We start from the raw sequence: 13,555 nt of genomic DNA on the forward strand, positions 1-13,555 counted from the left end.
AAGAAGTTTGAAGACCCCTGAGTTCTGTTAGAGATGAACCGGATCATGCAGAAAATACAAGAGTAACTGACTGGAAATTTTTGATGCGTAGCAAAGAGCGCCAAAAACGGCCCCTCCCCCTCACACACAGCAGTGAGAGAGAAACGAAACTGTCATAATCAAAACAAGCAAACTGCCAAGTGGAAAAATAATGCCCAAATATTTATTCACTCAGTACCTCAGAAATGCAAACGATTCTACATTCCAGCAAAAACGTTTAACATGAATTAAATACCTATTAAAAGGTTTAATGTACTTTTACAGAGTAATTCCGGTGAAATACCATCCCCAGAATACTGAAGTGTAGAGTATACATACATGTCATTATAACGGTATGGCAGGATTTTCTCATCAATTCCATTCAGAAAATAAAAACTGCTACATACCTCAATGCAGATTCAACTGCCCGCTGTCCCCTGATCTGAAGCTTTTACCTCCCTCAGATGGCCGAGAAACAGCAATATGATCTTAACTACTCCGGTTAAAATCATAAGAAAAACTCTGGTAGATTCTTCTTCAAACTCTGCCAGAGAAGTAATAACACGCTCCGGTGCTATTGTAAAATAACAAACTTTTGATTGAAGTTATAAAAACTAAGTATAATCACCATAGTCCTCTCACACCTCCTATCTAGTCTTTGGGTGCAAGAGAATGACTGGAGGTGACGTAGAGGGGAGGAGCTATATAGCAACTCTGCTGGGTGAATCCTCTTGCACTTCCTGTAGGGGAGCAGATAATATCCCAGAAGTAATGATGACCCGTGGACTGATCACACATAACAGAAGAAAGCAATGTTTTCATTCATATGGGCCAACAAGAAACATAAAATTCACTCTGAATGATGACATCAACAGATTCAGGGGGCCTAGCGGTGCCACACCTTAAATGGTGCCTGGCTAACTGGCAGGCAGCATTTTACTTTGCCAGAGCTGGAAGAACAGGTTGTGATACCCTGTCCCCTAGAGTACTCCCACATATGACAAACACACAGATCAACAAATACATTAGCGATTACTCACTGATGAATCAGCCAGTACAAGCATGGAGGAAAATATGCAAAAAACTAAAATTTAATCACCAAATTACCAAATACCTACCCTTACAGGGTAATCTGGATTTTCCGGTGGGCATAGACTCAAATGTATTTCGTATTTGAAAGTCATGGGGCCTACAAACAATTGCACAAGCCATAAATGGGCTAGACTAGGGTTAAGGAATTTGTAAACCTTCAACTACAATTTGACCTCCCACATATGCATCACTTTGCCTATTTGCAGATGAAACACTACCTCAATACTTTGATCCAACAAAAAAAAATCTCTGACCAGAAGCATAGTATGGGGAAGCTTCCATAACACAGGCATACAAGATACTCATAGATACACTTAACGAACAAACCTTAGACCACATTAGCAACACACGGTCAGAAATGCACCATACAGAGATCACTCAGTAACTGGTCAAGAAAAGCATACAGCAAACAAGAAAAGCCACCTTATCTGCCAACACGAGAGAATCTCATACCCGACTGATAGAGCAGTCATACATAACAAAAATTTACAAGAAATGGAGACCAGGTGCAATGGGTGCCTGTCCCAGCTGTAGGGAGCCAGAGGCTGCTATGTCACACATGTTGTGGAAATGTCCTAGATTGGTCAAGTTTTGGAGTATGACAACCCGATGGCTAAACTCTACATTCCAACTGGACATATCACTACACCCCCTAGACGATACTCTTTCTTTCTCACAACAATCCACTACCAAAACCAGTGAAATTAGCAGTAAATAACGTAATCCTTCAAGCTAGGAGGTTAATATTCAGGAATTGGCTGACAACCCCCCAATACTCTCACAACAAGAAAATACACTTTAGGTCATACAAAAATGAACCTCACAATTCATGAGGAAGTGGGAATCCTATATACAAAAATTAGAAGAACCCATGCAAAGATACTTGCTATATCCCTTAATAAACACAACCTACTTACTGGAGGAAAAGTTAAGGGGTAAATGGCAACTTATATATGCAGATAGGAGGCAGAAGCACAATGACCACACACCAACACAATAGCTTTAACAACAAGAAAATGGGGAGAACCCAAGAGACACACAACCTGGAGGACATTTAGCAGGACCTGGAAGCAAAATGTTTACAAAATGCTTTTAAACACTTGAGTGAAGGGTGAGGTATATATAGGTCCGGGAAGGAGAGGGGAGCTTTCAGAAGAGTTGCTGGGTACAGGGGGAAGAGAGGGAGAGAAAAAAGAGAAAAAAAAGAGAGATGTCATATATCAGAAATGTAAAGAATGGGTTTTTCTAGTCATTACTCAATTAGATTTGTTTCAATTTACAGGAAAAGAACTCTGAACAAGCAAGAGCTAAACAAAGGACAATATAAAAATTGGACTCAGAAATAGTGGGGTTTTTTTGCTTTATCTTACTTAACCTATGTCATCTCCAAATAAAAAAAATAAAAAAAGAGCAATATGGGTTACTGTAGTCTGAAACTCCAATAAATTATTATCTACTGCATATGCTATCTACTTTGCAGTGTTCAATTTGTAGAAAACAACATACACAACATTCAAACTAGTCTAAAAAAACAAAGAATATTAAAAATGATTACTGGTCATGGTCAAATCTGATGCAAGACTAGAACATCTTTTAAACTACAGGCACATCAAATGCAAAACTAAAGGAACCAAAAGTCCAGGGAGAAGAACGTGCTGGATGACCCAAACTCAAATGCCTCTTGGTTTCTGCAAAGGATATGCTGTATACAGGAAGCAATCATGACCAGACCTAGCTGGCTAGCAACAGTTCAAATAAGGGTCATTTGGTAAACAAACCACAGCAGCAGAAACAATAAAACTGTCTAACTCAAGAAATGATAATGTTTACAAACTATATTGAGCCCAGTCTCATTACAAGTACATTTGACAGAAAAATTAAACAATCACAAAAAGATATATTGATTGCCGTGTTCATGCTTGGATTGTCCAAAGCACTGTAAAGAAATGGAAATAGGTAACCTTAATTTTTCTAATATTAAGTCCTTGTTGAAAGGATACGAATGTAAAAATGTCACTCCTATAGCTGTCTAAATACCCTGACTCTTATGGAGTTCTACTACTACTACAGATTACTAGAAAACCTCCAGTTTAGTGTGTCCATTAAGCTTATCTGCTCCTCTTCTGCTTAGTGTGTGTGCCAATGTGCTTAGCAGACAAGGATATGGCAGTGCTGTATTCCCTCAGGGGTATATATTGATCCAGCTTCTCTCCTCTGCTATTTCTTGAAACATGTAACCTTAGGAAAGGAGAGCCAACATAGTGCAGTACAGCAGAAAACACAATTGCACTAAATGCAAAATACTTACAGGGTTATGTGAATAACATTAACTTTATTCAGGATGCTGGAGTCTTAATAAAAAAAGCATAATTTATTTAAGAACTTAACTGATAAATTAATTTCTTTCATACTGGCAAGAGTGACGTATGGGATATACATTCCTACCAGGAAGGGGCAAAGTTTCCCAAACCTCAAAATGCCTATAAATACACCTCCCACCTCACACATACCTCAGTTTAATGTATAGCCAAGCAGTGATGTGTATAAAAAGGAGTAAAAAGCATACAAAAAAAGAGGAACTGGAAAAATAATGTGCTTTATACAAAAAAATCATAACCACCAAAAATAGGGTGGGTCTCATGGACGCTTGCCACTATGAAAGCAATGAATTTATCAGGTAAGTTCTTACATAAATTATGTTTTCTTTCATGTAAGTGGCAAGAGTCCATGAGCTAGTGACGTATGGGATATAATACTCAAGATGTGGAAGTCCACGAGTCACTAGAGAGGGAGGGATAAAATAAAAACAGCTATTTCCGCTGAGAAATTAAATCCCAAAAAATAATTAAGCTTTTTAAAAAACTTCAAAAAAATTAAAATCAAAGGCATTAGAATCAAGTTGAGACAACTGCCTAAAAACTCTTTCTACCAAAGGCTGCTTCCAAAGAAGCAAATACATAAAAATTGTAAAATTAAGAAAAAGTAAGCAAAGAAGACAAAGTTCCTGCTTTGCAAATTTGATCAACTGAAACTTCATTCTTGAGAGCCCAAGAAGTGGTAACTGATCTAGTAGAATGAGCTGTAATTCTCTGAGGCGGAGACTGCCCCGCCTCCAAATAAGCTTTGTGAAACAAAAGTCTCAACCAAAAAGCCAGAGAAATAACAGAGGCTTTCTGACCTTTCCTGGAACCAGAAAAAATAACAAATAGACCAGAAGTCTTTCTGAAATCTTACGTAGCCTCAATGTAATTGTTCAAAGCTCTTACTACATCCAAAGAATGTAAAGATCCTTCAAGAATATTCTTAGGATTAGGACACAAAGAAGGAACAACAATTCCCTTATTGATGTTGTTAGAATTCACAACTTTAGGATTTTTTTTTAATAAAGTCCGCAAAATAGCTTAATCTTGATGGAAAATCAAATAAAGAGACTCACAAGAGAGAGCAGACAATACAGAAACTCTTCAAACAGAAGAGATAGCCAAAGGAAATAACACTTTCCAAGAAAGTAATTTAATGTCCAGAGAATGCATAAGATCAAAAGGAGGAGCCTGTAAAATCTTCAAAACCAAAATTGAGACTCCAAGGAGGACCACCAAATCAGAGAGAGAAAAGGAGTGTTGGGATTTAAGTATATCAGTTGTAATATCTAAAAATTATTCCTGCACCTATGGTGCAACATGCAAAGCTATAAAGGCCTCAAACAAAAACGAGCAAGAGGATCGCACCTGATGCTGCCGTCATGAGACCTAAAACTACCAAGCACATAACCACTGAAGTAAACAATAGAGACTAAAGGTCTAGACAAACTAAAATTAACTTCATATGTCTCTAGTCTATCAGAGAAAGTATCATAGAAACTAAATATTATCTGGAAACCTAAAAAGGTGACCCTTATCTAATGAATCAAGAAACTCTATTGAAAATTGATCCTCCAACCATGTCTTGAAGAAACCACACTAGTTGTTTCAAGTGAGATTAAAGCTAGTACCAAAATAGCATCCAAATAAGGAAACACAGCAATACCCGGCTCTCTGATTACAGATAGAAGGGCACCAAGAATCTTTGAAAAGAATCTCTGAGCTGTCGCTAGCCCAAAAGGACAAGCAGCAAATTGGTAAAGCTTATTTAGAAAAGAGAATCTCAGAAAACAATAGTGGTCTGAATGAAATGGAATGTGAAAATAAGCGTCCTGCAAGTCTATTGTGGACATGAAGTGACCTTGCTGAACAGAAAGGCAGAATAGTCCCTATAGTCACCATCTTGAAAGTTGGGACTCTTACAAAAATAATTAAAAAATTTCAGATCTAGAATTGATCTGAACAAATTCTTTCTTTGGGACAATGAAAAGATTTGAATAGAAACCCAAACTCCGTTCCTGCAGAGGAACTGGAACCATCACCCCTGAAAACTGTAATTTCTGAAAAACCTGAGCTTTCACAGGGTTTGTTGTAACATGGGAAGGAATCTTCCAATGGGAGGTTTTTATTCTGAAACCTAATCGATACCCTTGAGAAACAATATTCTGAATCCACTGATTTTGAACAGAAACTGTCCAAGTGTGTTGAAATAAATTCAATCTGCCCCCCCCCCCCCCCCCACACACACACACACACTAGTTGAACTGGTTTAAAGGCCGCACCTTCATGCAGTCTTAAGGGCTGAAATTAGTTTGGCTTGGATTTATTCAAATTCTGAGAAAATCTCCAATTAGAGCCAGAGGCCTTAGGGGAATGAAAAAAACAATTGGGAGCTTAAAAATTACCCTTAGATTTCTAATCTTGGGGCAGAAAAGACTCCCCTTTCCCCAGAAATAGAGGAGATAATAAAATCCAATAGAAAACCTAAAACATTACTATCCTAAAATAATAAGATAGTAATCTAAATTTAAACGCCATATCAGAGATTTAAGACATAAAACTTTTGTAGTAAAAATGGCTAAAAAGAAAGCTTTAATATCAATTAAAATGACATACAATATAGCATCACAAATTAAATGATTAGCATGTTGAAGTAAAAGAACAATACTTAGGCAATTCAAGATCTAATAACTAAACTGTCCAACCAAAAAGTTGAAACAGTAGCCACAGCAGCCATAGAAATGGCAGGTTAAAATATAGCGAATATGTAAATATGCTTCTCTAAGACAGGAAACAAACTTCCTATCTAAAGGATCCTTAAAAGAAGAAATATCTTCCATAGGATAGAAGTACGTTCAGCAAGAGAAGAAATAGTCCCACCTTAGGGACTTTTACCCCAAAACTCTAAATTAGCCATAGGTAAAAGATATAGCTTTTAAAACCTAGAAGAAAAGTAAAAAGAAGCACTAAGTTTAGATTCCTTACTAAACATATGATAGCATCTGGAATAAGAAAAACTTCAAGAGTAACCTCAGAAGCGTAAAACCCCAGAATTCAAACATTTGCTATTCTTGTTATCAAGAGGACTAGATTCCTCAATACTCAAAGTAAACAATACCTCCTTAATAAAGAATGAATACATTCAATTGAAAGGTTGATTTATCAATATCAGTCTCTGAAATAGGATCCTCTGAGGCAGAGAAAATCACATCCGCAAAAATACTTCAGTATGCTGTCAATCAATACAAACTTCATTAGATTTATGAGACGTTAATATGAAGACAAAATAGCAGTCATAGCCTTCTCTATGTCTGTAGCAATATAATCCTTTAAATCTACAGTAATAACATGTACATTAGACTGTGAAGGTTTAACAGTAGATATACTTGTACTATAGAAACATTATCAGTATGAAATAATATAAATGCCACATATTTGAGTTGAAGAAATCACATAAGCTAATTAAACAATATACACACCTGGCTTTGGTAGAAATTGTGTACAGGCAGCTTAGTTCCTATAGTAATATCAGAGGCAAGATCAGTTTGAGACATCTTGCAAAATGTAACAAAAAAAAAGAAAAAATAACATTTAAACAAAATATCCTATTTCCTCAAAATAGCAGTTTCAGGAATGGAAAAAAATGCTTATGCTAACATACTTAAAATAAAATAAAAAAGCAAACATCATAGCCCTCTGTAAACAAATGAAAGCAGAGAACAAAAGAGGGAGAGACTTAAAATAAAAAAAATTTGCCGCCAATAATGACGCAAAGAAAGATGACGCAAATGCAGAGAAAAAAAACTTTTGGCGCCAAAGTTAACAAGAAATTACACGACTCGTGTCATCACAAGCGCGACTTCATGCCAAAAAAAATTGTGTCAACAAACACGCAAGAAATGACGTGACTCGCGTCACAACAAACGCAACCTCTGCACCAAAAATATTCATGCCAAGCGAGCTTAATTTTCCCGCAAAAATTTGAAAAAACAAGTTTGAAGTTACAACTAGCTGGAAACCCAGGTAAGAAAAAAATTACTAAATTTCTCCCGAAAACATAATTTCCATGCTGAAACTATTACACTGCAAAGGGAAATAAACCTGACACATGGCAAATATATGCAATATATATATATTAAAACTTAAAAATATAAAGTGCCAAACATAGCTGAGAGTGTCTTAAAAAATAAAAAATACTTACCTGAAGACACCCATCCACATATAGCAGACAGCCAAACCAGTCCTGAAACATATCAGCAGAGGTAATGGTAGAGGAGTTTAATGTCGATCTGTAAATGGAGGTGGCAGATGAATCCCCACGACTGAATTTACAGAGAGCCTTAGAATAGATTTCCCATAGGTGAAAACATGGCATCATTAGGCAAATACTCCCTTCACATCCTCAGACAAACACTGTACTTTGAGAGGAATTGGGCTTAAAAATGCTTAGAAGCGCCTATCACAGAAGAAAATCAAGCATGACTTGCTTCACCATCCTCCAACGAAGGCAAAGTTTGTAAAACTGAGGTATGAGTGAGGTGGGAGGTGTATTTATAGGTATTTTGAGGTTTGGAAAACTTTGCCCCCTCCTGGTAGGAATGTATATCCCATATGTCACTAGCTCATGGACTCTTGCCACCTACATGAAAGAAACAACAGTATCCGTTTAATAGTTAAAAAGCTCATAAAATAAAAGTCTCAACCAGTTTTGGTGACACAGCACCTTTCTCAAGAGCTAAAATCAAAGAATGAAAACAGAGCTGTCTGCCACTGCACTGATAAGCGCTGATAGTCAAACTCCTCTTCGGGTTAGCACATCCAGCCTTATAAGTCCCCACTTCGTATTGGGGAGAAGGAAGGGCCACTACAGATCTATGCCCTTTTGCGGACTCTCAAGTGGTGTCAGGAGCCGGAGAGCACAGGCAGCTGAGCAGCATCCATTGTGTGCGTCTGGTGACACCAGGCTCCGGTGGGAACTGGTTGGGTTTTCAGGCATGGCACTTTGCATGATGGTAGGCAGCATTGACCGCATATGTTTGAAAAGAGCCTACTTAGGTATGTGTTTCAACAAAGGATAATATGAAAACAAAGCAAATTTAGATAATAGAAGTACATTGGAAAGTTGTTTAAAGTTGCAGGCTCTACATTTTGGGTTTAAAGGGCCACTTTAAGTAAATATTTTCTATGCCTGTTACTAACTAACTACCCCAAATACGCTTTTTATCAATAGCATTTCATTAACATATCTCTACCGTATATCAGAAATCTTGTCTGCAAATTTAATTGTTTTCCAAACCCACTCCATGGGTATCCTTTGCTCTGTACCAATCCGTTTACAGTACCTAGGTTTCAAAATGGCACTTTAAACACAAAGTTATTGGTTTAAGTATTTTGAACATGCAGTGCTGAAAATAGTGGGCAGGATAACGTGACATCATCGGCGAATAAAATATATAACTTTTAGAATGTTATGAAACTTCGTTTTGGAGAAAATATAGGTCAGTAGGTTTTAATTAATGTTTATTAACTTTAATATGTTAGTTGTTTAGCTTAAAAATTATAACAGAAAGTAATCCTTTAATGTCGCTTTAACCATTTGGATACTCAGAGAATAGTAGATTTATTAGATTTGGTGAGCTCAATGCTTCTGAGCATACACAGATTCTTAAGAATCAGACAACTTTTATAATGTCTTCTTATCCCAGGTCATAATGAAAAAAAAAAGAACTGTGTAAATGCTTGAACAAGCTTCTTTATAAGGAAGAGGCATGCAAATGAGATTGAAGAAATTGCGACTTGTGTAAAATGAAATCCTTTAATCTAAGGTGCTTAAAAGGAAGCTGTAATTTTGAATGTTCTGTAATTAAAGAAGACAGTTTAAACAGGAAACACTTAAAGGGATCACATTTCTCCAAATAGGAGTTATTTTTATATTACATTCAATCAGACTATATATTGTGCAACTTTTCTACACTACACAAAACTTGAGATATATATATATATATACACACACACATACACACATTTCAAGTGAATGGTAAGAAACCACATAATGGTAAGAAACCACAGAGTGCTTTAAATAAAACATCAGCACAAACCACATTTTCATATTAAACCACAAATAAGCAACAATGAAACAAGGTTACTTAACTCAAAAAATGTTTGTTTGGTTGTTTTAAAAAAAAAAAAAAAAAATAAGTAAAAGGGAAAATTTGTTTTAATTCTCCAACAATTAAACAACATTGTTTTCGTGGTTTATGTTCATAATTACATGTATATAGAAGAGAGAACTTTATTTAATAGAGCCTTTTAAGAAAGTATAAAATTAAGGCACATTTCAAAGAGAGTAGAAAAAAAGGTTCAATGTAACATGATATTATAAAATTAAGTAAGAATGAGAGGTTTTTAATTTGTTAGAGAAACGATTTCACTATTTCCACTAAATGCTACATTTATGTGACTGAATGCTTTCTCACCTGTAAGAAGTTCTGGCTGGATATAATAAGAGCAAGTTGGGCACTTAGATCCTCAGCCTGGGCCTGGCTGCCTCTCACTCCTTGAACCAGTTGAGGAATATGGTCTGCGACTGACTGTGGGTAGATTATTACAGTATTCACCACTCATGTCTGTAAGACTTATTTTGAAATATAACTGTATAAAACTTTTCACGTCTTATGGTTACACAGAAGAATAATTCACTGTTTTCTAATTTCATCCTCTACCAAACACATTTCTCTACTAACATTTGGCAGGACATAGACATATGTAAGACAGGCACAGCATGAAAAACAACAATTCACTCAAATTCCCAAGATGAATATTCCCCCAGCAGCAATAAAAAAAAAACGTTCATACAGGTGGTGAGCGTCCACTATCCATTACTCCTGGCAATTGCTCTTCCTTACCACTAGGAAGAGGCAAAGATTCCCTAATCCCAAGAGCTGCATAAACCCCCTCCCACCTCACATGTACCTCAGTCTTTACTTTGTCTCCGCTGGAGGTGGTAGAAGAATGAAGATATGCATTTGATTCTTCAGAGTGGGATTCTCAGTCTATATTTAGGCACGGTTTCCCCTCAGAGTACAGTGCTTGTCATAGTAATGTATATGGGGTATGGTTTGTGACCCTTTTTTGCCTCATGGGAAATCTGTCACAGACCCTCCATAATTGGTTGCAGGGACTAGTATTTTGCCTCTTTCTATGGATCTACAATACTCCTATTCCATAAGCTCTGCTGATATGTTTCAATACTGGTTTGGATGTCCACTAGTTGTTTTTTGGTGGACGAGTGTCTATTGGTAAGCATAATTCTTTAACTTATAGGGGCCGATTATTAAAGTCTGGCGGACATGATATGCTGTAGCATATCATGTCCACCAAACATCGCTGAATGTGGGCAGCATATGCTGTCGGCATTCAGCATTGCACAAGCAGTTCTAGTGAACTGCTTGTGCAATGCCGCCCCCTGCAGATTCACAGCTAGCAGGGGGTGTCAATCAACACAATCGTATTTGATCGGGTTGATTGTTGTACGTCGCTCAGAGGATGCGTATCCAGTTAAGGAGCAGCGGTCGTAAGACCGGTGCTTCTTAACTCCAGTTTCCGGCGAGCCTGAAGGCTCGTGGGAAACAGGGCGAGTTGGCCCCATTCGGGGCATAGTAAATCTGCCCCATAGACACTCTATAGCCTTGTTATGAGCATTTGTTGTTTTATATATATGGTCTATGAATAAGGCTACCTACCAGCCGAAACGTGTAAGACCGACTAGTTGCTGCGGAGTAATGGCATATCTTTTTTACTCATTTTCCTATAACCCCATTGCTTTTTGAGTGTATTTTTTTATGTGTTTTTTTAAATCATTAAAACTTACCACATTTTTTCCTAAGTGGCTCGCTGGATTTTTGTTTTTTTCTTCAATATATATATATATATATATATATATATATATATATATATATATATATATATATATATATTTTTTTTTTTATTATTTTATGTATTAATAAATATGGGCCTGGGACAGAATCTATACATTAGTCCCCTTGCTGTTTATACAATTTTTTTGGAACTCTTAGATTAAATTTTGCGCATCGGCCTTCAGGTCTACGCACATCGGGACAGTGCACAACTATTTAAATAAGTTATACTTTTTTTCACAGTTTGGTTGAATAAAGCTTGTCAGGTTAGTGCATGTATGTCCTCGGTCTTGCGCACGTTGGATTTTGGCATGCTTAATTCCCTTTTAAATGTCAGTTTTTTGCATGAAATATTTCATACTGCTGAGCATTATCTAGGCTTCGGATTTGAAGTTTATGTCTCCTGCTTTGTTTTAGACCTGATACTTCCTCTTGTGTAAAATTTAACATATTTGTTCTCTTTTGAAAGAGGTTTTATTTACTTCAGGGGTTAAATATTCTAAGGTTTCTGAGGATCAGCCTTGAAGTATTGTAATCCTTTAAATTAAAATTTTGAGGCTGCTGTTAAGCCCTTGAGGTTTTTCCAATCCCTTATACCGTCTCTGATATGATTTCAAGGGAAGGGTTTAAGCCAGGTAATTAATTTAATCCTTCTGCAAGGTAAAGTTATATCCTTTACCTGCTGCTAATGTTGAATTGTGGGAAACTGTTCCTAAAGTTTATGAGGCTATTTCCACTCTGGCTAAGCGTATTACTATTCTTTTGGAAGACAGTACTTCTTTTAAGGATAGAAAATTATATTTTTACAAGCAGGGTATTTGCTTAGGTCGGCAATTTCTATTGGTGATGTGGTTGCTGCTTCATCTTACAGGTCATCTAGTATTTCAGAACAGTAATCTGATGACTACTTGTGAGAATATTTTGGGTTTACTCAAAAATGCCAATTCCTTTATTTGTGATGCTGTGTTTGATATTATGAAGATCAATATCAAAAGTATGTATTTAGCAGTCCTTACTAGGAGAGCCTTATGGCTTAAAGTGACACTGTACCTACATTTTTTCTTTCGTGATTCAGATAGAGCATACAATTTTAAGCAACTTTCTAATTTACTCCTATTATCAAATGTTCTTTATTCTCTTGGTATCTTTATTTGAAATGCAAAAATGTAAGTTTAGATGCCGGCCCATTTTTGGTGAACAACCTGGGTTGTCTTTGCTGATTGGTGTATAAATTCATCCACCAATTAAAAAGTGCTGTCCAGAGTTCTGAACGAAGAAAAAAGCTTAGATGCCTTCTTTTTCAAATAAAGATAGCAAGAGAATGAAGAAAAATTGATAATAGGAGTAAATTAGAAAGTTGCTTAAAATTTTATGCTCTATCTGAATCACGAAAGAAAACATTTGGGTACAGTGTCCCTTTAAATCCTGGTCTGCTTATATGGTGTCAAAATCCAGACTATTATTCCTTTCTTTCCAGGGAAAGAAATTCTGATTAGATTCTATAATATCTACTGTTACTAGAGATAAAGGGGCTTTTCTTCCTCAAGACAAGAAGTTTAAGGTGAAATCTAAAGCTTCCAATCGTTATTGTTCCTTTCGTCAGAATAAGGAACAAAAAGTTGTCTCCTCTGCTTAGAAGGCACCTCTGGCCCAGTCTGGATGCCGAGTGTTATCTGGGAACAAGTCAACGCAGGCTAAGAAATCTATCCCTTCTACCAAATCTGCAGGGGGGTCTTTGAGAGCACAGTAAGTTTGGGATCCTCGGGAGGCGAAGTTGTCAATAAATATTGTACAACTCTGTGCTATTTTAGGGCTCTTCAGGCTTGGCCTCTGTTGAAAATGGAGTCTTCATCTCTGTTTCCAAACAGACAATGTCACAGCAGTGGCTTATGTAAACCATCAGGGGGGGGACTCAAGGTTCTCTAGCATTAAGGGTTGTGTTTCCTGTCTAGTCGCTCTGATTCATATTCCAGGAGTGAACAACTGGGAAGCAGACTTTCTCAGTCAGTCTCTACATCAGTCTTCAGTCAGTCTCTACATCTCTTCACCAGGATGTGTTCAATCAGATTGTCGGTCTTTGGGGTCCCCCAGAGATAGATATGATGGCTTCTCGTTTGAACAACAAACATTCCAGGTACTATGCAAGGTCCAGGGACCCTCAAGCAGAGT

The 13,555-nt window shown here is 36.9% G+C and overlaps 1 protein-coding gene across 2 annotated transcripts in view; it reads right to left on the reverse strand.

The window, feature by feature from the left end:
- Positions 1-13,555, reverse strand: part of TLN2 (talin 2) — a 637,355-nt gene that overhangs the window by 236,623 nt on the left and 387,177 nt on the right. For both annotated transcript variants that reach the window (XM_053717305.1, XM_053717304.1), the window contains exon 24: positions 9,947-10,060. In XM_053717305.1, the coding sequence (XP_053573280.1) occupies positions 9,947-10,060 (114 nt within the window). The remainder of the gene's footprint in view (positions 1-9,946; positions 10,061-13,555) is intronic.

Source organism: Bombina bombina, chromosome 6 (genome assembly GCF_027579735.1).
Source record: "Bombina bombina isolate aBomBom1 chromosome 6, aBomBom1.pri, whole genome shotgun sequence".
Taxonomy (NCBI): Eukaryota; Metazoa; Chordata; class Amphibia; order Anura; family Bombinatoridae; genus Bombina; species Bombina bombina.